Source organism: Cajanus cajan, chromosome 7 (genome assembly GCF_000230855.2).
Source record: "Cajanus cajan strain Asha chromosome 7, NIPB_CcT2T_4, whole genome shotgun sequence".
Lineage (NCBI taxonomy): Eukaryota > Viridiplantae > Streptophyta > Magnoliopsida > Fabales > Fabaceae > Cajanus > Cajanus cajan.
In genome coordinates, this window is record NC_138523.1 from 4,651,626 (window position 1) to 4,678,753 (window position 27,128).

Below are 27,128 nucleotides of genomic sequence, written 5' to 3' on the forward strand. Positions count from 1 at the left end.
GTTACAGTTTACCCAAAAGAATAAGTTCCTTGCTGTTAGAAATTTGAAGCTAGGATTTCCCATACCAACAACCCATGATAATTTCATGTTTCAATTTTTTTTCCCTCTTTAATTTGTTGTGTTCTGTTTTCATTAATATTTGAGTTTGGTTTCATGATGGCATGTTCTCATGCTGTTTAGAGAAATTGTGAAGCCGACAAAATTTTTAAAGATAAAATATAATACAAGATATAGATTTTTACATTAAATTTTTAGTTTCTTCCGTTACAAAATCATTTATTAATTTAATTTTTATAGTAATCATTTAATTTTTTCTTTAATTTTTAAATATCAGAAGCATGATTTTCATTTAATATTTTATATTTCTAAAAATCCATATAGGATAAGAATAAAATGAATAAAATAAATAAATAAATAATAAGCATAAATAAATAATTATTGCAAATTTAGAAAATCAAAGAAATTTTGAAAACTATAAGTGATTATAATTTATTTTGAAACTTTTGAAAAATATTTATTGTTGAAACTATTGAAAAAAATTAAAGTGAAAACTAAAAAGTTATTATAATTTTTAAAATTGACAATTGAAAATTACTCTAAATTAGAGGTGATAAATGGAAATTTTTTTTTCTGAAATAATATTTAAAAAAAATTTACCAAAAAACCATTTATTATACATTATTTATCCAAATAGACATTTTTACTGTTCACATTCCGAGGAACCGAATTCTGAGCAGTGTTATTTTTATTTTAATTTTTGCGTTTTAGTTTCTAAGGAAGAGGAAAACTGGATTCAGAACGGGCCGTTCTGCATAAAAAAAATACACATGACGAATGGATCATAACAGAGCGTTCTCCAAGGAATGCAAGCAGAACGAGTTGTTTTCCTTGAAAAATAACCCGTTCTAGTTGCAAAATTGACACATTCCTGAGTCCAAAACAGAAAAAAAAAAATTAAATTAAACACTATTCAGAATTTGGTTCCCGGAAATTGAATTCTGAGCATAAAAAATAAAAAATAAAATATAATAAAGATACTAAGTACCTCCCTAATAATAATAATAATAAAATGTTTAAAGCATTAAAAGTAATAAATCAGGAGCAATAGCATCAAACAGATAATACATAAGCGAATATTAAAATTATATATTAATATAAGAAAAAATGAGGTAATAAATGTAAGATGCTGCCAATGAATCGTGTACAGAGATTGAGCTTTTTCCACATGCCTAGAAAGACATTTTATTTCATAACACAGCTCCAATTTTTTGACTTAAATATACTAGTATATATATTAGGCTTAAATATGTTTTTAGTCCTTCAAATTTAGGATAAATCTATTTTTAGTCCCTCAAATTTAAAATTGTTGTTTTTAGTCTCTGTAATTTTAAAAAATCTTAATTTAGTCTTTATATTCAAGTTATGTTAAGAAATTTATCAAATATTATTGCATAAAATCTACCTATTGGTGTTTCTATTAGTAAAAATATCACATTAAATCCAGTTGATATTGCATAACTGTCTTAATTAGTCACTTTCAAATATGTTATCGGTGACCTAAGGGACTAAAACAAGATTTTTGAGAATTACAGGGACTAAAAACAACAGTTTTAAATTTGAGGGACCAAAAACAAATTTATCTTAAATTTGAGGGACTAAAAACATATTTAAGCCTATATATTAATACAATGTTGTAACTTGTGCCCAGAATGCTGGATACGCATCAACCCCGTTTTAAAAAATTATTTTTATTATTTATTTATTTATTTAATAAACACATCTTTTTTGTGTATGCAGCCGCCTTAAATTTTGAGGCCAGTTATCCCATCCTTTAAGGTACCTCCAACGTAGCGAGGAGATTAGTCACTACTATCAGCGGTGGATACTACAGGGACGAACCAAAAACACATCTTTTTTTTGTGACAGATTTAACAACGGACCAATTTCTAGTTGTATTTTTTAGTGCAACACATAAAGAAAACTTGCCATTTTTTATTATTATTCTTTGCCATCTTTTTTATTATATATATATTTATAAATATATTATTTCTTTATACTCTTAGTATTATTTTCACAATCAATTTTCATTTTTTTTTCTTTTTTTCATAATTATTTTTCATTATTTTATACCTATGATGTCACATAATGTTTTTCATTATTTAGCTGCTTCTAGACGTTTTGGTTGCTAGAAAATGGGCTCGTGTGTGCCTTTGAATGTATTTTTGGTGTTATATTCATTTGCGGCTTGATTGGGAATCTATTGTTCCATAAAAATTCCAAAACTTAAAAAGCCTCTTAAACCTAATTCTCAATTAAAAAAAAATAAAAATAAAAATTATACGCTTTTGGACCTTTGAATCTTAGACCCTGGGGTGTTCCCTATTGATGCTAGAATTAATTATATCGGAGATGGACAATTTTGCGAAAAGAAGAATAACATACCAAATGTTTTAAAATTATTAAAATAATGTTTTATTAATTAAATGAATTTTATAATATTTTGGAGAATTTAAATAATTATAAATGTTTTTAATTAAATAATATATATTTGTGAAATAATTTTGTATAGTAATTATTAGAGAATTACGGTTAAGCTTTTTATTAAAAGGTTAAATGAAGGTTAAATTTTATAAGAGGGACTATCTCAGTTTTTTATTTTCACACTTCTCACTTTTACCTTTTACTCGTACACTCTAAAGAATTAGAAAGAGAATATGAGTTTGTAGGAGATCACCTTAGAGATATACGTCCTTTGTCAAGGAGAAATAAGTAATCTCGTTCAAGACGTGAAATATATGTTAGATAGTGAGATTGATCCTTAACTCCTTCTCTGTTACTTGTATTGTATGAATGAGATTTTCCCAATTAATTGTATTAAAATTGTTTTCATTCTTCTCTATGGTTTTTCATTGTTCTATTTGATATTGTATATTTGTTTATGCCTCAATTTCATGATTGAGCTTGTAATTATGACTTTTAAATTGCCTATAGGTTCCCGTGGGAATCCTAAGGGGCTTTAATGGTTATTTTGTGAATAGTTAGTATGAGTATGTAATCAAAATGTGATATTAGTGTCTTCTTAATGCTTAATATGCCTTTTTGAACATCTTTACCGATTGAATCAAAATTTGAATGATTGGAACATGTAATTCAAAAATTCGGGTGTTATGCAATAATTGTTGTATATTGTTGTCTATCTTCATGATCTATCACGAACAAGAGTCCTTTTTCTTATATGAAAATTATACAATCAAAATGAGAAATAACCTGAGACATGTGATAACATTATTCTTAAGGATCTAAGATATGGTTCTTTAAGAGATCATGGATGAAAAACCCTTCGGGTAGACAAGTGGTCCCTGAAGTGAAGAGTTTTGTAAGATGACTCCTCTAGATTCTTAGTTTAGTTTATACAGTATGGGGACAAATTGAGTCATATTGTTGCTTGAAGTGACCAATATCACTAAAATACGTGACAACATATTTTAAGTTTGTGTACACCCATATATAAAGAGATATACATAGTTATATACACACATGATATACATATTATATATACACAATAGTATAAAGAGATGTATAAACCATTATGTAAACATATGTATACAGTTATATATATATATATATATATATATATATATATATATATATATATATATATGTGTGTGTGTGTGTGTGTGTGTGTGTGCGCGCGCGCGCGCGCGCGTAGTGGTACTTGTGTTTAATTTGAATGATATTAATATAGTTAGCTTTTGTTTTTTTATGTTATTTTGTTATTGATTTTCTTTTTACATGAGCTTACCATTTACTTTTCATGATGTGGACTGTGATGATCATACTTTGCTTGACAACAGATTAAGATTATGTGGATGATCACTACTAGAAAAATTAATATTTGTGACGAATTTTGTGACGGAAAAAACAGCATCGCTAATAGTGACGCATTTTGTGAGGGAATTTTAAGTTTTGTGACGACAAGAATTTATTGACTTTTGTGACGGATTTTGTGACGGAATATATTCCGTCTCTAAAAATCCGTCACAAATTTCGTCACTGAATCAAAAAAAAAATATTTGTGACGGATTTTGTGACGGAAAAATTTTCGTCTCTAAACATCCGTCACAAATTTCATCACTAAATAAAAAAAAATGTTTGTGACGGATTTTGTGACGGAATGAACTTCGTCTCTAAAAAATCCGTCCCAAATTTCGTCACTAAAATGAAAAAATTTAGTGACGGATTTTTCCCTCTCAAAATTCCGTCACAAATAAGTTAAAATATTTTGTGAATAAATTTGTGACAAATTGTTCCCTCTCAAAATATTAAATTTTATTTATGAAACTTTTATATTTAAGAATTATGCATAATTAAAGAAAATATGTTAATTTTTAAAAAAATAATAATAAAATTAAAAATATTTTATTTCATTAAAGGACTGAATAAATTATGAAATTCATTTAATTAAATAAAAAATTGTCAATTTTGAACATAAGAAACTAAGACATTCATTAAAAATATTTAAAAAAAAACTTGTGAAAATAAAAAAAAATATTAATTTAATTTTGGCTTAATTACATTTTTGATCCCTCAAGTATTGTAATTGTGCAATTTTGATCCCTAAGATTTTAATTGGATAATTTTAGTCCCTAAAGAATTGTAATTGTGCAATTTTAGTCCTTTAATTTTTAATTGAACAATTTTAGTCTCTCAAAAATCATAATTGTGCAATTTGAATCTCTCCCATTAAAAATTTAATAATTTTAAAATTTTAATATATATATATATATATATATATATATATATATATATATAATAATTTAAAGTTATACCATTATTTGCTTATTTAAGTTAACAAATGATATATATTTATTATTACTAAATAAATAAAATTTATATATTATTAATAGTTTAATATTGCTAATAAATTAATATCAATAATATTTTTAGTATATTTATAGATAAATTGATAATTTGATAAATATAACTTAGTATATATTAATATACTTTTACAAAAATATAAATATAGTAGATAAGATATGTATATTTATATTTTTGTAAAATTATATTAATATATAATAAGTTATATTTATCAAATTATTAGTTTATGTATAAATATACTAATAATATTATTGATATTAATTTATGAATAATATTATAAAAATATAATATATATATATATATATATATATATATTTTATGTATTTATTAATAATAAATATATATCATTTGTGTGACACCCTCTACCCCACATACCATAACACAAATAACAAAAATTGTATAACATAATCTTTTTCATAATTGAAATACCAAACATGTTTAATTCAAATCAAAACTCATGTATTTGTGGAATTTAATAGATATTCATACATCTCACGCAACAAGGAATACAACAGAATAATCAAAAAGCAAAATATAAACTTGCATAGTTTATTTGTTTCTCTCAGGGTTCTCTTAAGAACCCACAAAGTACTCTAATCCATACAATAAACATCTTACTCATATAATTGTCTCTTACAATTGCATTCCCTTATGGTGTGTTTGGATGAGTAATTTTACAAATTCAAGGAATTTGAAATTCTTGGTATTTGAATTACTTTGATTTCAATTTCTATCATTGTTAAAATATTTTGTTTGGATAAGTCAATTCAATTTTTTTTAAATTTTAAATTGTTAATTTGGATATGATAATTTGATTCTATCATGATAAAATTGCTTTTAAAAATATATTTATATGTTGAGATTTTTAAATAAAATTTTATAAAAAAAAATGTTAACCAATTTTTAAATATTTAATAATTTTAAAAATTAATTTAGATAATATTTAATAATTTATAAAGTATTTTTGAATATTCAATAATTAAAAATATGAAGATATAAGATAAAATATATGAGTGAAATAAGGGGAAAAAAATATGAGGAATTTCAAAGTGTTACATTTTTGGGAGAATTTGAAATTCCACTATTTGCAAAGAATTTCACAAATGCTCTGGTAATCGATTACACCACTTGGTAATCGATTACATCGGTTTAGTTTCAAAATGGCTTAACGTTGTAAGGTTTAAATTCAAATTTTGAAATTTTATCTTATGGTAATCGATTACATGTAATGGTAATCGATTACCAGAACACGTTTTAAGAGTGAATTTGCACATATGAGATCATCCTTTGGTAATCGATTACATGTAATGGTAATCGATTACCAGTCTCTCAAAAACAATAATTGCCTTATTAAAACTTAAAATATTGAAAACCTTTATTTTCAAAACCTTATTAATATAAATCATATTTGGGTTTTCTTTGAAATTCTTTATTTTAAATGGCCAAGAACTTTATGCAATATTTCTAAAGATTTCTTTTTACATATTAAGCTAGGTTGACAAGACTTATCTAAAATATTTTGAAATTTTTGTTTCTTGGTCACCTTGCTTTAACTTGACCTCTTGTTTTCTTTAACTTCTTTGGCATCATCAAAATCCTTTAGATACGTTCTTCCACATTCTCCCCCTTTTTGATGATGACAACATACTTTAGATGGAAAGAAACATAAAACAGTGTATATCGATCACTCCCCCTTAGTGTCCCCCTTAATAAATCATTGTTTGATGTTAATTTTTATATTGTAAAAATTTGACTTTAAATAGACAGTTGTAATGATCAGATTAAATTGTTCAATTCAAAATATCTAATATTTGATCAGGACCCTTCTTTCCTTTTCTCTCCCCCTTTGGCAACATCAAAAGGAATGAGACAATATATAAAAAAATTGAATAAGATAAACAAACACCATTCAGAAACAAAAGTAAAATATGTCCTATGAGCAAAATAGTCAGAGTCAAGCGGGCAGAATTAATCTAAAACATACTAATCAAAGATCCAGAAATTGACTAAAAATAGTCCAAAACATAAGATAAACTAAAATAGCAAATAACAGAATCAGAGTCAACTAGCTACTCGGAAGGGCGTCTAAGAGATTTTACTTCGTCCTCAAGACGAGTCATGCGAGTGTCAAGAGAATCAAAACGTTCACCAACATAGAACCGGAGATCTCTAATTTCATTGAGAACATCCGAGAGAAGTGCTGATGAAGGATCTTGAGGAGGTGGTGACGGAGTTCGATCGTCAGTGTCTACTGCTTGAAAATCCCGCTTCCTGACCCAGGTGTTGTCCAGTGTTTTCTTGTACCCAAAGGAAGCAATTGCATTTGCTCCAATCTCAAAGACCCTCTTAACTGGAACCCAGGTTACATCTTCCAAAGGAACTTTAAAATGTTCCAAAATAGTAGTTACAAAATGTGGGTATGGAAGAGAAGCATTAACCCGCAAGGCCTTCTTCATTCGACTCCTAATCAGATGAGCCCAGCTAAATTCCCGGCCAGTGATTAGAGCCCATATCAAAATTAAATCTTCTTCTGAAGCCTGTGCAAGGTTAGTCGTGCGTGGATGCAGTACCCGAACAATTATGTAATGCATGATTTTATAATCAAATTTCATTGACCCAGCCAATAATCTTCCAGTCATGTCAACATTATCCACACAAATCATACTTCGGGCATTGGGATGGGAATATTCTAGTTTCCATGTATCCGGAATCGTGCCCTCAAACAGAGTACCTTGATCTTTTAATTTTGATAAATCCGGGAACAGAGACTGATTTATCACTATTGGAATCTTTTTAACCTCGGTGTAAAGAACTCCATTCCTAATTTCTAAATTGCTGTAAAAGACCCTAACTAATTCTGGATAAACAGGGTTTTTCATAGCCATAAAATCAACTAACCCAGAATTCTTAAAAATCGTATAACACTCAAAAGATTCATCCTCAAAAAAATCAATACTGATATATTTGGGATCAACAATATTTCTCTCAGAAAATAACTGGTAGTACTTATCTCGTTGTTCGTCTGTGGAGAACAGAGCGAGAGCACGTCCAGCGTACGGAATGGGATTCGTAGGAGTAGGGGCGTCGTCGGAGGGAGGTTGTTGGCGACGCCTGGCGGTGGTTGAACGAGACGAAGAACCCTTATGACGTTTGGATGATTCTGCCATTTGAGTGTTTGTTTCGAAAAATGCAATCGGTAGAGTTGAAGAGACTTGAAAACGATGAAGAATGGAACAAACGGGGCTCAATTTGGTTAAGATTTGAGGAAGATATGGGGATTTGAAGATCTAAGGGGCGGAGGGTTTTGGGTTTTCTTTCGTGAGGAAGAAGACGAACTGCACTTTTTTAAGTGCAGAGGAGTCGTGTAATCGATTACATGACTATGGTAATCGATTACACCTTTTGAGATTCTTTGCATTTTTGGCTCTGGTAATCGATTACATTACATGGTAATCGATTACACTATACCCAGATAAGTGTAATAGCACTGGTAATCGATTACATTACTATGTAATCGATTACATATATCAGAACAAACAAACATGCATTGGTAATCGATTACATGACCAATAGCTAATACTTTAAAACATTCTATAAAAGTCATTAAAATAACTATAAGAAGATAATGTCCACAAATATAAAATAAATAATAATTAACTAATTTAGTTATTTATTGAAAAATATCTTTGTAATTTTATATACCTGAACAAGAGCTGTCAAAACGGGCCAGCCCGGCCCGTTTGGCCCTGCCCACCTCAACCCACTTTTTAAGTGGGCCAACCCGGCCCGTCCCACCAAGATTATTATCTAAAATTTTCTAGCCCGGCCCGGTCCACGACGGGTTGGTGGGCTAAACGGGCAGCCCACCAACCCACCTTATTTATTTAAAAAAAATTATAATTTAAAATAAATTTCAATATAAAATAATATTTAGTCTAAAGTAAAAATTTTTAAACTAAGTATCATGGGTACAACATTAAAATTAAATTAATAAGTGTGCAACTTTAAAAAATTAAAAAAATTAAAAATAAAAAATCTTTCATGAGAGTGATTATTCATCAATATTAAATTTTATTAGAGGTTTGGATAGATAAATTTATAGTAATGTCATATTATTTAACATTGATTTTATCTTTATCTATAAAAAAAATGATATCTTATTAAAATAATGCATATATAATAATAAATAGTTAAGTGAGTTGTTAGTGGGTTTAGGGGATGGGTTGGTAAGTGGGTCAGGTGGGCCACCCGGCCCACCACGGGTTCAACCCTGGGTCGGGTCGAAAGTGGGCCGGGTCACATTTTTTGACCTATCATAAATTTTTTATTTTTTTTGGCCCGGCCCGGCCCGTTTTCAAGGTGGGCCGGGTTGACCCACGGGATGGAGCCCACTTTGACAGCTCTAACAAGCAGACACATACTGGTAATCGATTACATGACCATGGTAGGCCACTAGGCCAAAAGCTATAGCTGATAGTCAGGGCGCAACTCTTTTTACTTAAGGGCGTAGAAGCCCAAGTTTGAGAACGGCCCATTTTGGGCTACTTAAAAATCAAAATATTACAAAAATTAATTTTCATAAATATTCATTATTAAAATAGTAATAATTATTAAAAACCTTTAAAATATTCTATAAAAGTCATTAAAATAACTATAAGAAGATAATGTCCTCAAATATAAAATAAATAATAATTAACTAATTTAGTTATTTATTGAAAAATATCTTTCTAATTTCATAATTTTTAATTTTAAAATTTAAATTTTTAGTTAAAAATTAAAAATTTCTTATTTTTTGTTAATAAAATAATATCCTTTAATTTCTTAATTTTTATGCTTAAAAGCAAACTTATAAAATAATATAATTTAGATTTATGAAAGAAATAAGCACAACCTAAAAAATGGAAATATTTTATTTTACATGAAAGTTATTAATATGACAGGTATTACTCGATGTTGTGTTTTCAAGTATTCTAATATTGTGAATTTTATATTTAAGTAGTAAATCTGTAAAATATAGGTAATGAGTATAAATATATGAGTATTATATTTAAAAATTCAATGAATCTATATATAAAAATTAGAAATAAGTAGATTGTTAATTATAAAGGTAAGTATATAAATAAAAATTAATTAAATATATATATTATTATTCATAATATAATTAATTATCAAGCGGTGTGTAATATTTAATATATAAAAGTTACACCCGGTATCAGTGTTAGTATAACCTGTTTGTCTATATATATATAAAGAGAGAGACTGAGGGACTGAGATAATGAATGGAAGAAAAATAATTAAATATATAGTTGTTTGATTATCTATATAGGGAAAATATATTACGTCATCTTGTAACTAATTTTTGTCTCCAAAATAATGGATAATATTATAACCCTCAATTCTTAAGAAATAAATAAATAAATTTTAATTATTAATTTTACTTTTTATTAAAAGATTTAAAGACATGAAGTGTATATAATGGTATGTGATAACCTAATTTAATATATGAATAGGGATCCTTTTACTCCAACAGTAAGTTTACATAGACTTACTTCATTCAATAACTTATGTTCAACATTAAATTTTAACGATCAAACTGTTCAATTTAAAATTGTTAATGCATAGATCAAATAATGCATAGATCAAATAATATTATTAGTATATTTTTATAATATTATTGATAAATTAATATCAATAATATTATTAGTATATTTATAGATAAATTGATAATTTGATAAATATAACTTAGTATATATTAATATACTTTTACAAAAATAAAAATATAGTAGATAAGATATGTATATTTATAATTAATATATTTATATTTTTGTAAAAGTATATTAATATATAATAAGTTATATTTATCAAATTATTAGTTTATCTATAAATATACTAATAATATTATTGATATTAATTTATCAATAATATTATAAAAATAATAATATATATATTTTATTTATTTATTAAGAATAACTATATATCATTTGTGTGACACCCTCTCCCCCACATACCATAACACAAATAATAAAAATTGAATAACCTAATTTTTTTCATAATTGAAATATCAAACATGTTTAATTCAAATCAAAACTCATCTATTTGTGGAATTAAATAGATATTCATACATCTCATGCAACAAGAAATACAACAGAACAATCAAAAAGCAAAATATAAACTTGTATAGTTTGTTTGTTTCTCTCATGGTTCTCTTAAGAACCTACAGAGCACTCTAATCCATACAATAAATATCTGACTATTTTAGTAGTTTAGTTTAGAACGGCCCGTTCCACTATGGGAACGGGCCATTCTTTATTTGCATATTGATCATAAATTTATGTGTTAGAACGGCCTGTTCCGCTTTAGTTTTAATAGGCTATTTTAGTAGTCTATAACGGCCCGTTGCAGTTTGAGAACGACCCGTTCTGGCTACTTAAAAATCAAAATATTACAAAAATTAATTTTCATAAATATTCATTATTAAAATACTAATAATTATTAAAAAACTTTAAAACATTCTATGAAACTCATTAAAATAACTATAAGAAGATAATGTCCACAAATATAAAATAAATAATAATTAACTAATTTAGTTGTTTATTGAAAAATGCCTTTCTAATTTCATAGCATCAAATAATTCAAATAGTAAGAATTTAAAACTCTTTAAATTTGTAATATTTTTCATCCAAACACACATGATAAGGATTATTTTCCTTATCTTCTTATCTTGTCCAATATATATATATATATATATATATATATATATATATATATATATAAGCAAAACTCAATAAAATTATTGATTAAAAGATAAAGTATACAAATATGTAATTAATATTGGATTTTATTTATTATAAAACATAATAAATAAAATCTAAAATCTAGAGCAATTTCTTTGATACAAATATGTAATTAATTTTAATATATAATAAATTTAACATCAAAATATTTATTATAATTTTAGTTATGATTTATATAATATTTTGATTTAATATTAAATTTCTTTTGATTATAATATTTTAATATATTTTATTTAAAATATCAGTTAACATATTTTATTATATTTTTATTTTAATTTATTATAAAATAATTAGAATATTTAATTTAACATCATTAAAAAAATAATCATTATAAAATTTATTCTTTTTTAATTTAATTATTTATTATAATACTTTTTAGTTACCGTATTTACCAAAAAATTATTTTTAATTAAAATATATTTTAGAATTTTAGTTAATTCATTATCATTCACTCACTTGATTAAAACGTGATAAAATATAATTAAAATTATTTATTATAATACTTTTTAATCACCGTATTGACTAAAAAATTATTTTTTAAAAAAATATATTTCAAAATTTGTTAATTCATAAAAAATAAATTATTGTAAAAACTAAAATTAAATAACTTAGTTAAAAAATGACTATAGTTAATAAATTAATGTATAATTTGTTTAAAAAAGTGTTTTAAAAAAAAATCTGAAAATAAATAGGAAAATAATTTCCCTCCCGCGCCCCTGAAAAGTCTGAACCACTCTCCCTCCTCCTCTTAAGTTAGGTTTTCATCTCTTTTTCTCCTCTTCGCTTTCAGCTGTTGGCTCCCAGGATAGGCGCGCTACTTGCCTCTGTTCATTTCGCTTTTGAAGCCTCACTTCAGCACCACGCTTCCCCCTGGAGTTACACCATTTGGTTTGAATACAAGGGCCTTCCTCTTAAGTGGTGCGTCTACGATGTTTTTTTCACTCTCGCATCGCGTTGCACTCACCAATTTGTTCATGATTCATGCAGGTATATACCCACTGGTGTTCTTTTTGATCTTCTATGCGTGGAGCCAGAGAGGCCGTGGAATTTGACGGTAAAGATTTTTGTTTTGTTTTCATTTGCTGCTTACTCACCAATTTTTGTTTTGTTTTCGTTTCTATGAGCTATTTTTTGATTTTGGGAGGGGAAGGGGAGTAGGGCTTAAAATGAAATAGTAAGATTGCTTAAAGAAATTAGGAGGGATTTATTACAACATTTTTATGCTAGCTACAATCATTCTGTATCTTATGATTTGTAGGTACACTTTAGAGGATATCCAAGTAATTTGTTGCTTCCCTGTGAAGGTGAAGACAGCGTGAAGGTGAGTCCTTTACATGGTTTATTGGTGTGGCATATACGATATTAAGGAAACTACAATGTCAAGGGCTAGGTTTATGGTTTTGGATGGATATCAGTAGTGGAACTTGGTTGTTTCAAGGTTTATTGAGCATGTATCAAGCTAATGATGGTTTGCTGGGAAGAAAGGAATGATGGTTTTCTTGAGTTAATCTTTAGGTTTTAAAATGGTATTGCTAGAAAAGGGAGAGAATTCCCTTCTCACCAAGTAGATGAAAGCTAATATGAGAAATTTGAAAGCTTGTTTTATGATAAGGGGATAATTTTTGTAGTTTTGGGTGTAATCAATGCTTCTTCTCCCCCCTCCTTATCTCTGTTTCTGTATCTCTCTTTCTCTTGGAAGTTTTCTGTGGACAAAAGAAAAGGCTAGGTACTAGTTTTTTTGGGCAGTATTTCCGTTCTTGTACAGAATTAAATTTTTGTAGTTGTTCTATATATTTTCCATGGACTGAAGCTAATTGATATCCAAGCAGAGTGTTATATTGGTCACTAGTTTAAGGATAAGATTATTCTTATTATTCTTCTGTTTTTAGCTTCTTTGTTGGATCCGATTACAAACATTGGTATGGTGTGTAGACCCCTAAAATTGTCCGGGTCGGAAATAAGACTCGAAGACTCTCAAAGATCGAAGGAAAGTCAGCCAGAAGGACTCCTAGAAGACCATAGGATGGCTATCCGTAGGTTTAGAGGTCTTAGAGTAGCTTAAAATAAGGAAGTGGAGGGAATGAAGCCCAATACGGCCGCACTGAACTCAATACGGCTGCATTGAACTTCAATACGGCTGCACTGAACTCAGTACGGCCGTATTGAAGTTTTTTGAACTTCAATACGGCCGCATTGAACTCAATACGGCCGTATTGAAGCTTCAATACGGCCGCACTGAACTCAATACGGCCGTATTGAAGTTTCTGAACTTCAATACGGCCGCATTGAACTCAATACGGCCGTATTGAAGTTCAAAACTTCAATATGGACCGTATTGAATCCAGGGCCCGTATTGGGCCTGTTCCCTATAAATATGACGTCAATTGGACGTCATTTGACACTTTTTCACACAGTTTTGACTCTCTCCTTGAGTGTTCTGGGGTGTTTGAGCAGTGTTCTGCCCTAGAAATCGCTCTGAGAGTCAATCCGACGAAGTTCTTGAGTCACGAGCCATTTGCTTGAGGCTCGAACCTAGTCGAAGGGAAATCCTCCGGATTTCCATAGTTAAAAATTTTATAGGAAGGAGCGAGCGGGCTTGTAGAGCGAGGGAACGCCAAAAAGCTTCCCAGTTTTACTTAAATATAAAAGCACGCTTCAAAGGTTTCTTCTTAAAGTCCTTCCTTTTACTGCTTTCTGTGTGCATATTTAAACTGTCATCATGTAGATAGTTAATTTATAATTGCTTAGAATAAATAGGGGTAATTTAGTAATTTTACGCTGTTATAGAAATAATCTGTCATAGGGAACCCGAAAGGGGCGCTGTGGGGTGCTAACACCTTCCCCACGCGTAACCGACTCCCTTACCCAACTCTGGTTGTAATGGCCAAAGTTGATTTATAAAATCAATTGCCTTATCCCTTTTTCCAATGTTTTGAGTAAAACATTGGTGGCGACTCCACGAACCCTTCCTTTTTATGAAAACCGCTAATCCATGGAGGGTCCCGCTTGGGATTAACATGGATTGGTGAGCCTCTTAATAAAATTGCTCGTTTGAAAAGGTCTCAGTTTGAGAATAAGTCATTCTAGCAATCCATATTTTTAAACAAATAAAAGAGTCCAACCATCTTTCGCGAATGCCGAAAGCCCGTTTCGGGCCGGTGGCGACAGATGGCGACTCCACTGGGGAAGCCTCGAGAGTCAGTCCCATTTAGTGACAGATTATTTTTAACAAATAATAGTTAAAATTACTTCATTACCCCTTACTTGTATGATAACATGCTTTATCAATTTGGCTTTAATAATTGTTGTGTGTTTAATTTCCGCAATTGTTTGAAATAAAAACTGCACACAAACCTTTGCACACAACAGTTCCCTCTATACCCGGGGGCATGAGTGATAAGCCATAGGGAGTGGATGTTAGTACGGCCGGTTGTCGAATGGGTCTATAGGTGTCCGTAGACCGTTGTCGGAAAGCATCACTCAAGGTGATAACCATGAACTCAAGTCCGACAGTGCGTTGGAAATTTCCATCGACTTACGACGAGAGGAATTGGGTCCCTATAATGGGGGCACCTTGGGGGCCTCAGACCGGTGAGAACAGTTAGAACCACCTTGAATATGCACTTTTCTGCAGGATACCCCTACCTCGTGATTCGCTCGTGACTGTTCGTGGATGAGTGAATTGTTTGTGCATTGCTTATGTGACATTGTATGAGCATACATTGCATTATTTAAACATACAACATTCCTATTCTTTTTAAAATAAGAATAAATGGGAATAAGAATCTTCCATTACATGGTGTTAACATCTACCTTCATCACATTCATATAGGTAGTTTCCCTTTTCACCCAAAAAAATAATACAAGAGAAAAATACCCAAAGAAAAAAAGAAAAAAGGGTTATTTATCCAAACCAAGCAATATCATGCATCATCTTAGGAACATCCTAAAAACATGATAATGCTTAGTTGAATAAACACTATGCATGCATATTCACCACCATCATCTCATATCGTGCATATAGATCATGGAGGGATCTAGGAGTTATTCATTTCATACATCTCTCCTAGTAATCTATTAATAAACATTAATAAAAAGAAAGAATTAATCGACGCGTATGTTCAAAGAATGGATCGCACGCCGTTCGTTATCAAGTGTAAGCCAACAACCGCGCCAAGCGAGCGCACATCAACTCCGTTGTTGGTAATCAAGACGAATAAAGGGGAAGGTCCGACACCATTAAGGATCACTGCTCCAAGACCTTTCCCCTACGAATCAAATAAGGCTGTGCCGTGGATATACGACATCCACTTTTCTGCCAACAGCGATATCTCCAACATCGCTGGACTTGGGGGCATGACTAGGAGTGGTAGGATCTACACTCCCGATGATCTTCATAACAAAGCTCCCAAGAATAAAGGGAAAGAAAAAGAAGAAAAAACCGAGGAAAATAAGGAATCCGAGGGGGAGACAGACGAGCTGTTAAAGTATATCCGACAGAGCGAGTATTCCATCGTGGATCAACTTCATAGGACGCCCGCAAAGATTACCCTATTGTCGTTGATCCTAAGCTCCGAACCTCATCGACAGGCTCTGTTGAAAGTCTTGAACGAGGCATATGTGTCGCACACTATCTCCCAAGACAAGTTTGAGGGGATTGTTAGTCACATCAAGGCTAATGATCACCTCTCTTTCACCGATGAAGAGATCCCCGCTGAGGGACCGAACCACAACAAACCCTTGCACATCTCTGTAAAGTGCAAGGAGTATCACATCGCAAAAGTCTTGGTGGATAACGGATCTTCCTTGAATGTGATGCCAAAAAGAACGCTCGATCAAGTGGCAATCAAGGGAATCCAAATGCGCCCGAGCAACATGATCGTTCAAACTTTCGACGGCTCTAAAAGAGAAGTGGTGGGAGAAGTCAATCTTCCAATCCAAATTGGACCCACCGTCTTTAATGTCGAATTCCAAGTGATGGACATTACTCCCGCATACAGCTGTCTCCTCGGCCGACCTTGGATTCATGATGCGAAAGCTATACCCTCTACGCTCCACCAGAAAGTCAAGTTTATAGTGGGTGACAAACTGGTGACTGTACAAGCTGAAGATGACATACTCATCAGCAAGCCATCCAACATACCTTATGTGGATGCAGCAGAGGAAGCTTTAGAAACCGCCTTCCAAGCATTGGAAATTGCCAATGTTGAAACGTTTCCCCGAGAAACGAAGAAAGTAGCCCATATGCTCATCAAGAATGGATACTTGCCGGGACAAGGACTTGGCAAGGACTCCCAAGGAATTCCCGAGCTACCCATCATTAAGGAGAATCCGGGGAAACAAGGGTTAGGATACAACCCTAACAAAGATCAAAGAACGAAGAGGAACCAAGATCCTTCTCGACGTTCTTTAAGCCAGATCTTTAGGAAGGCCGGTTCACAAGCGTCAAGGCCGGTCGTCATCATCAAGTGCTCTTCTCCTTCTGATAGGGATGTATAGACCCGATGACTATTAGAGATTACTCCTCGGGGACAGCCCGACCCCCGAGCCTCGATAGGGCACATGTTTCCTCTATGATTATAATAAAATCATTCTTCATTATTTCTTATTGCTTCTTTTCTTGCTCGCAATAAAATTCTAAACCACGTTATTTAACCCTGTTTGAATAAACATAAGTGAGGTTAAAATCGTCTTAATAATCAATAAACCCGCATCATTTTTATGTGGAAGTGTGTGACAACTTGGAGCACCTTTCCTTGGCCTCAATAAGTGCCGTCATGGATAAAAAGAAATCCATTCAGGACAAAAATCCTAAAAAACAAAAAGCTCGGCAGGAAACCCAAAAAGGGGGCTGCGCAAAAATAAGAGCAAAAGACCCGCTAGGAATCCCACAAAAGGGTGACCTAGGCAAAAATTAGGGTTACAAAATAATGAACAAAAACAAAAGCCCGCTAAAACTCCACAAATGGGTGTTTTAGGCAAAAGTTAGGGCAATCGAAAAACAAAATAAATCCATGATGGTACCATCAATTGAATTCAACAAGGGGCTCAAGAAAAGCTATCCAAGTTGTCAAAGCACAATCATTAATAACAAAGATGTGCTTAACTTCATAAGTGTTTAAACAAACAAGCCTAAACACAATAAGCCTACCATGGCCAGCCATTCTTACAAAATCCATTTTTCAAAAATAAAATAATCCCCTCTAAAACACAAACTTTTGAAAATATATCCTTTCCTTCTTTTCTCTCTTGTCCCAACGATTTTTGAATAATCTAGTGGAAACATGGAGATATAGTGGTCAATAGGAGGGTTGACACATCTTCTAAAGAAAGGGAAGAATCATTTGGTTGATGACACCAAAATCAAATACGCATCATTCCTCGGTAACAGAAATCGGCAGAGCACAGTCCGTCTGGAGGAATGGCAAAATCTGAACAAAGAACGCATCGGTTAATTCTTTTGAAAAATGAATCAAATAGAATTAGGTGCATCATACCGCATACATGCATACAGATGATAGGTGTACTGGAAGATCACTTATTCTCTGTTTATTGAAAAAACAAACAAAAAACAAAAAATATAAACTTCAGAAAAAACAATGCGCCCGTACCATGTTCAGTACACCCGTACTAAAATCAGGGTTATGAACAAAATTTCAACTCAATACGGGCATACTAAAATGGATACGGCCGTATTGGCCATAAAGAAATTTTCAAAGACCTCGTCATGAGGCAACCACATAAAATAGAAAAAATAGAAAAATTGCTTGTGTATGACAGCAGCAAGCAAAATGCAAAGATTCAGAAAATCAACAGCATCATACAGAATAACTGAGCCTGGAGAGGCTTGCCGAAATAATACTCTCAGAATAACTGAGCCTGGAGAGGCTTGCCGAAATAATACTCTCAGAATAACTGAGCCTGGAGAGGCTTGCCGAAATAATACTCATACAAAATAATTGAGCCTGGAGAGGCTTGTCGAAATAATACTCGTACAAAATAATTGAGCCTGGAGAGGCTTGCCAAAATAATACTCGTACAGAATAATTGAGCCTGGAGAGGCTCGCCGAAATAATACTCCCCCAACTGTACAGAATAAATGAGCCTGGAGAGGCTCGCAGAAATAATACTCCCCAGAGAAACCTCAGCTTAAGCTCACGGGCCAAATTCCCCAGCGAGAGCTATCAAAGCAAGATCGACAAAATTCCCAATGGAAGCACGATCACCCAAGCAGTATATCTAGTCAAAGGACTTAAAACTTTCTCAGTGGAAGATAGCTCTCCAACTCAGGCGTTGAGTGAGTCTAAGCCTGTAGAGGCTTCCTAAATAATACTCTGGGATACATAAGATCCCTAAATCCCCAGTCGCCTACTCAAGAGGCACTCCTTCAAAAAGAGAAAAAATCAAAAAAGATCAATAACCATTCCCCAAGAGGAATCCGGCACTCAGCCGAACACTGAACATCAAGATAATTCGCCTACTCAGAGGCACTCTTTCAAAAAAGAGAAGAAAAAATCGAAAAAATCAATAACAATTCCCCAAGCGGAATTTGGCTTTTCAGCCAATCATTGAACGTCAAGCTAATACGCCTAACAGAAGAGGCCAATCACAACCAATGACAAAATCCCCTAGCGGATAATAGCCTACACAGAGGCAACAAAATCCAAAAATCAAAAAGAGTCACCCGAATAAGGATAACCGGGATACTCCACCAACGTCGAAAGGACGTCAGCCAATCATAAGGCACTGCTCATCTCAGAAAGAGCATCTTCATGTCTACACCCCAAGGAAACAGAAATTCCTCAATGGGCACCAACTACTCAATGGAAAGTTGGGACACAAGAACCTATGAGTAACTGCACATCCCCTAGACGGATCCCTGCGTTATCCAGCCCTCAGTGGCACAAAAATCAAAAACAATCGTCGAAGCAGCATCGTGGACTGTGGAGACAAAATCAACATCCAGAATCCCCAGCGGATAACAGCCTACACAGAGGCAGTAAAAATCAGAAAATCAAAAAGAGATACCCGAATAAGGATAACCGGGATACTCCACCAACGTCAAAGGACGTCAGCCAAACATAAGGCGTCGCTCAATTCAAGAAGAGCATCTGTGTCTACACCCCAAGGAGTCAGAAATTCCCCATGGGTACCAACAATGCAATGCAAGTTGGGGCACAGGAACCTATGAATGACTGCACATCCCCTAGACGGATCCCTGCGTTATCCAGCCCTCAGCGGCACAAAATCAGAAAAACCGTCGAAGCAGCATCGTGGACTGTGGAGACAAAAATCATCTCAGATCCCTGGAGAGGGCAAACTCACATTGCCAATGTCGTCAAGAACACGGAGGCAGACCCTGGGGAGGGCAAACCGCAGACCCTGGAGAGGGCAAGACTCACGCTACCAAAGTGACTAGAAGCACAGAGGTACGCAGACCCTGGGGAGGGCAAACCGCAGACCCTGGAGAGGGCAAGACTCACGCTACCAAAGTGACTAGAAGCACGGAGGTACGCAGACCCTGGGGAGGGCAAACCGCAGACCCTGGAGAGGGCAAGACTCACGCTACCGAAGTGACTAGAAGCACGGAGGTACGCAGACCCTGGGGAGGGCAAACCGCAGACCCTGGAGAGGGCAAGACTCACGCTACCGAAGTGACTAGAAGCACGGAGGTACGCAGACCCTGGGGAGGGCAAACCGCAGACCCTGGAGAGGGCAAGACTCACGCTACCAAAGTGACTAGAAGCACGGAGGTACGCAGACCCTGGGGAGGGCAAACCGCAGACCCTGGAGAGGGCAAGACTCACGCTACCGAAGTGACTAGAAGCACGGAGGTACGCAGACCCTGGGGAGGGCAAACCGCAGACCCAGGAGAGGGCAAGACTCACGCTACCGAAGTGACTAGAAGCACGGAGGTACGCAGACCCAGGGGAGGGCAAACCACAGACCCTGGAGAGGGCAAGACTCACGCTACCAAAGTGACTAGAAGCACGGAGGTACGCAGACCCTGGGGAGGGCAAACCGCAGACCCTGGAGAGGGCAAGACTCACGCTACCAAAGTGACTAGAAGCACGGAGGTACGCAGACCCTGGAGAGGGCAAACTCACGCTACCAAAGTGATCAGAAGCACGGAGGTACGCAGACCCTGGAGAGGGCAAGACTCACGCTACCAAAGTGATCAGAAGCACCGAGGTATGCACGAGCCTGGAGAGGCGACGACTAATACTCAACCTGGAGAGGCTACTCAACAATTTTCCACCGGAAGACACTACAAGTCGGAAGGATGGCTTATTACCCGGACAATTGGGTCAACTCCTTTACTTGTCAATCGGTACACCAAAAGGCCGTTTGACTAAGTAAAGGGGGGGCAGCTGTAGACCCCTAAAATTGTCCGGGTCGGAAATAAGACTCGAAGACTCTCAAAGATCGAAGGAAAGTCAGCCAGAAGGACTCCTAGAAGACCATAGGATGGCTATCCGTAGGTTTAGAGGTCTTAGAGTAGCTTAAAATAAGGAAGTGGAGGGAATGAAGCCCAATACGGCCGCACTGAACTCAATACGGCTGCATTGAACTTCAATACGGCTGCACTGAACTCAATACGGCCGTATTGAAGTTTTTTGAACTTCAATACGGCCGCATTGAACTCAATACGGGCGTATTGAAGCTTCAATACGGCCGCACTGAACTCAATACGGCCGTATTAAAGTTCAAAACTTCAATATGGACCGTATTGAATCCAGGGCCCGTATTGGGCCTGTTCCCTATAAATATGACGTCAATTGGACGTCATTTGACACTTTTCCACACAGTTTTGACTCTCTCCTTGAGTGTTCTGGGGTGTTTGAGCAGTGTTCTGCCCTAGAAATCGCTCTGAGAGTCAATCCGACGAAGTTCTTGAGCCACGAGCCATTTGCTTGAGGCTCGAACCTAGTCGAAGGGAAATCCTCCGGATTTCCATAGTTAAAAATTTTATAGGAAGGAGCGAGCGGGCTTGTAGAGCGAGGGAACGCCAAAAAGCTTCCCAGTTTTACTTAAATATAAAAGCACGCTTCAAAGGTTTCTTCTTAAAGTCCTTCCTTTTACTGCTTTCTGTGTGCATATTTAAACTGTCATCATGTAGATAGTTAATTTATAATTGCTTAGAATAAATAGGGGTAATTTAGTAATTTTACGCTGTTATTTTAGAAATAATCTGTCATAGGGAACCCGAAAGGGGCGCTGTGGGGTGCTAACACCTTCCCCACGCGTAACCGACTCCCTTACCCAACTCTGGTTGTAATGGCCAAACTTGATTTATAAAATCAATTGTCTTATCCCTTTTTTCCAATGTTTTGAGTAAAACATTGGTGGCGACTCCACGAACCCTTCCTTTTTATGAAAACCGCTAATCCATGGAGGGTCCCGCTTGGGATTAACATGGATTGGTGAGCCTCTTAATAAAATTGCTCGTTTGACAAGGTCTCAGTTTGAGAATAAGTCATTCTAGCAATCCATATTTTTAAACAAATAAAAGAGTCCAACCATCCTTCGCGAATGCCGAAAGCCCGTTTCGGGCCGGTGGCGACATGGTGGAGCTTGGTGAGAAGGAGCTTGCCATATTCCTTGCTGATAGAAGATCAATAGGCAAGCCATTTTTTAGAAATGGTATGTGCTGAATACAAACAAATTTTTATTTGTCTTTTTGTTTCTGTTCATCTTACAGGATCTGTGTCAAAAACTATTCCCAGGTTTAAATAGTTTCTTTTTTACCTCCTGTTATATTTTTTAACAATGGTCCAACAAGGAACATTCTTTGCAAAACTTACAATTATACTTTGTAAATTCATTGTAAAGATTGTGTGTTTTACCCAAATCAGACTAGTTGCAGGTATGCTGTTAATTCTGAGTATGTTTTTTTGTCTATACATACTTGTGTTAGGGACTCCTGAGCTTTTCCTTATAGCAGATATGTTGCATATATCTAGGTATACTTGTATAAAACTGATTTTTTATTGATTTTTCCTTCTATACTACAAATTGAGTGTTTCATTTGCTGCTGAGAATATTTTCAATAGAGGAATTGGGAATTTGATAGAGGTGAAAATCAAATTTTTGATTTGTTAAAGATTTGAATTTACATGATTGACCTTCTATTTGAGCAAAAATTTGTTAGAATGTAGGGGTGGTGAGAAGTTAAATCATTTTCAATTTTCCGTTACACCCACCAGCAGAGCTCAATAAGTGTGTGTGTGTGTGTGTGTGTGTGTGTGTGTGTGTGTTAGTGAGTGTTACTTATAACTGAAATTCAATATCCGAAAAGGGGTAAAAGTTTTATAAAATTTCCAGTAATTCTACTTGACTTACAATTACAAATGGCTGTTTTGTGTCATAAATGGTAGATGAATGTTTCAGATTTTAGGTGATAAGGATCACATGTGCCTTGTCTTGACCTATTGAAAATATTCATTCAGGAATTCCATCTCTTTTTGCCATTCCTGCTGGATGTCGAGCTACTAAATGTATTAATAGGTGAGTTTTATTATAAAACCAAGGGTTGATTTGAGAATAGATAATTCAAATTTTGTAATTCCTTTTTTACTTTATTAACAGAGGGCAATTCACATTTAAATTAAATTAGGTCATACAAATTATTATATCATGTGTTTAGTGAGTCTACTTGCATAAGTCATATTCTTCTGCATGGTTTAAAAAAAAAATCTACTGCATGGAATTACTATACATTATTTTCCGTGTTAGGTTTGTTGGTGAGCTTACTGTTGACAAGGTTACAAATTGGTTTGCAACAACTGTATTGGCTTTACCTCAAATTAACTACTACTCAAAGGAAACACTGGTAATTTGTTTAAACTTTAAAGGATCATTCTCTTTTTCTGTAAATATGCGTGGTATTTTTTCTTTTTCTCTGGAGCAATTTTTTTGTAATATAAAGAAATTCCTTGAATAATGAACATCTGTAATGATCATGGATGAGGGGTTAATGTAGTACAATATTGGGTATGAACAAGCTTGATTATGTTCCTTGTCTTCCCTTGAGGTTTCCCTCCTTTTTGACTATTTAATTTGGTCAGTTTCAGTATATTTTTTCCTTGAATCTCTACAGAACTAACAGATTGTTTTGGTTTATAATACACCCTTTGCTAAAATTGCTTGGCTCTCAATTGTATAAGAGGCTGTTTTTGTATGTTGGAGTAAGCTACATCACTTTTATATAAAGATAGCTTCTCTCTGCAGCATTTTGATTATAAGTTTTTCTAAACACAAATAAGATAATCCAAATCAAACGCACTTCCCTGACTCGTCACCCTTCTTGGCAGCAAAAATTCATTCAAATGAACACCTTTCTTTTTAAATGCCTTCTTCAAATCTTATCTAGTCAGTCTAGCATACTCTCATTTCCAGCTTGATGAAAACCTTGTGTAGATCTTTTCATTTCCTTTTACATTTCTCCATCAACCTTGCAAAAGATATATTGTTGATTTATTTCCATGGTTGACCTCCTAGTAATAAAACCAAATTGGTTCTCTACTGAATGAATCTTGTCTTGATCTTTGATCAACTACTCTCTCCCATATGCTCATAGTGTGGCTATGATGAGCTTTACCATTTTGTAGTTGGTATAGTTCTGTATGTCTTCTTCATTCCTCTAAATAGAGATCAAAGTGATTCTCCTTCATTCATCTAGCCTTTCTTAAACCTCTACCAAATTATCCAGCATTAACCATTAAACAATCACATGTTTGTGCATGTCAAAAAGATTCAACAATGTTTTATGTTAGAATTTGAGTGCCTAACATAACCTCCACTTTTATCCCAACTCAAGATCAGCTATTTAAAGCTTCACAACAATGCACAACATGGGTGTAGTTTAAGAAGTGACAACTAATTACCTAAAAAGAAAGTGAATAAGTGATAACCAAATTCTCATTAATTGTATTTGGATTTATTTTTAAGCTTATAGAAATATAGCTATATCATCAAATATTGACCAATATTTTTTGTTATTCTTAGACTTTGTAGTGATTTGGCTTGTCATATAGATGGTTTCATCGCGGCTGTGGCTCACACTCATGTTCTTCAGGAAGGTCCTGTCACAGGAAGGGCAACTGATGTTATTGCTACTGCAAATACTGCTGCTGAGGTGGCCTTGATGCTTGTTAGGCCGGGAAAAAAGGTAATCAATTTTAAGAATTTTTTCCCCTGTATTTGAATTTTTGTATGATTTGATTTGGAACATGTTGCCTCTATTAATTGTATGTTTGGTAGATAGGTATAAGGTCATCATTATATAAGCAATCTAGCTTAGTAAAATTAGGTTGCTTCATGTGTATTGTTTGAAGGGGTTTCTTTGCCTAAATGTGTGCCTTGTGGATTTTGATCTCTAAATGATGAAAAGTATCATGGCTATGGATATACTCCAATGAAGCTTTATTGTCATAGTTACATTGATAGAGGTCATTCATTATTTTTCATGTGTTGTCTTGCCGATTAAGCACATCATTAATCTTGGGAACCCCTCTTGATGTCTGTATTGTTCTTTTATCTTCATTTTAAATGATATCATGCATTTTCATAAAAAAGACTTGATATTTTTGTTTTGATTGAAATTGTTTCAATAATAGGCTCTGGTAATCGATTACAATAAATGGGTAATCGATTACCAGAGAACCTTTTAATAAGTAAATTTCGAACATATGATTTTCATTGTCTGGTAATCGATTACATGTATAGGTAATCGATTACCAGACTCTTAAAAACAAATGGTTCCCTGAAATTTAGTCATCAACAATTAGTGAGGGATTCATCCCAGTTAGTGACGGATAAAATCCGTCGCAAATTGTGACGGATTTAATCCCTCACAATTTGTGAGGGATTTAATCCCTCACAATTTGTGAGGGATTTAATCCCTCACAAACTGCGAGGGATTAAATCCGTTGCAAATTGTGACGGATTCTACTTAATTAAAGTCATCACAGTTTGTGACGGATTTAATCCCTCACAAATTGCGAGGGATTTAATCCCTCACAAATTGCGACGGATTTTTATTAATTTCTAAATATTTATTATTAGAAATTAGTGACGGAAATTATAATGTTTGTGATGCCTTAATTCCGTCACTAATTGTGACGGAAAAAATAATCCGTCACTAAATATTTTGTGACGCCAAATTTTGTGACGGAATCATTTCCGTCACAAATTCCGTCACTAATTGATTTGTGACGGATTTTATCAAAATTAGTGACGGATTTGTTCCCTCTCTAATTTTAATTTTTCTAGTAGTGGATGTGCCTCTGGTGGAGGATTTTTTGTGGTGTAATTATTTTGATACAGCTAGTGTATAGAGCTTGACCAACACCTAGGATTTATGCTTTTAGTTTTTGGATAGTTATTTAGTAATTATTGTATATACATCTTTAGGATAACCATTACCTTAAAGGCCTTTTTGATTATATAAATATTTTACACTTATGAATAGGTTTTTGGTTTTAAGTTTTCCTGTACTTATTATATACACAATGTTACCTAAATATCCAGGAGTTGATGTATATGATTCTAATGAAGTTGGTTGTATGTTATTTTTGTGATATGCATGAATGTTTATTGTTTCACTACTGTGATGGCCTGGCAGGCAGGTTGTTATAATTATTATGTCTAGCTAAATTGTAGTTCCAAATGTCTACTTTTCAACCTAACAAACAAAACCTCATTTAGTAATCTCACAAAGAGCATTCATCAAAATATCGAGATGTGTCTGTACCAAAATTTTTAGAATCAAACAAATCACACAAAATCTTTAAATTATACACTCAAAACCCCCAAAACCCCCAAAACTCATACATAACAACCCTAACCCTTAGAATGCACAACTCAATATCAATTTAATCGATCCAAACCAATACAAATCATAGCATACTATACTAATATAATTTCAATCAATTTCATACTCTAGATACCCCCTCAAATAGATAACCTAAGAGGTTTAAGGTTCACCTCTCTACCCTTATCTCTCATACATGCTTAGGACTTGATAATTCCTTTTCCCCTACTTGGAATGATGATTCTCGAGAAATAATGCTCCTCTGATAGCTTCTGTCATTAATCCATGTTTTCCCCTATGACCTCCTTTATTTCTCCTTAACTCTAAGGGTTTCAGTATGGGCAGAAAAAAAGGTGATGGTTTTCATTATAGTGGCTGCTTTTGAATTTGTTGCATGTTGAAGTTGGGGTTTGGATGCAAAAGTCATGAACTAGATGTGTAAATTTGAGTGTATTTCAATTTGGTGTGGGTAAATCAATGAAAATGGTGTTGTAGGTGATGTTTAGGAAGAAAAACTATGAAGTGTAAGTAAGATATAAAAGGGAAAACCATTAATATGCAAAAATATATTGCACCTAATGTTGTAGCCACAGTTGAGCATTGCAGCCATAGGGGAAAATTGGATGGTTGAGATCTAGCAC

The 27,128-nt window shown here is 33.6% G+C and overlaps 1 protein-coding gene and 1 long non-coding RNA gene across 7 annotated transcripts; both read left to right on the forward strand.

Moving 5' to 3' along the window:
- Positions 1 to 11,668: 11,668 nt before the first annotated feature.
- On the forward strand, positions 11,669 to 13,599 carry LOC145950116 (uncharacterized). The gene is made up of 4 exons (XR_014428215.1): positions 11,669 to 12,590; positions 12,660 to 12,726; positions 12,931 to 12,993; positions 13,562 to 13,599. It is a non-coding gene; the product is annotated as an uncharacterized LOC145950116 (long non-coding RNA).
- Positions 13,600 to 22,218: 8,619 nt separating this feature from the next.
- On the forward strand, positions 22,219 to 25,475 carry LOC145949749 (uncharacterized). 6 transcript variants are annotated; one of them, XM_083060609.1, is made up of 4 exons: positions 22,223 to 22,316; positions 23,123 to 23,180; positions 23,409 to 23,505; positions 24,751 to 25,475. In XM_083060609.1, exons 1-4 carry the CDS (start codon positions 22,238 to 22,240, stop codon positions 24,877 to 24,879), a joined length of 363 nt encoding a protein of 120 aa, XP_082916735.1. In that variant the 5' UTR covers positions 22,223 to 22,237; the 3' UTR covers positions 24,880 to 25,475. The 6 variants fall into 6 exon arrangements, 5 of the variants coding, with proteins under 5 accessions (XP_082916738.1, XP_082916735.1, XP_082916737.1 ...); XM_083060611.1 differs by having other exon boundaries at positions 24,710 to 25,150; XM_083060613.1 differs by having other exon boundaries at positions 24,681 to 25,110.
- Positions 25,476 to 27,128: the final 1,653 nt, after the last annotated feature.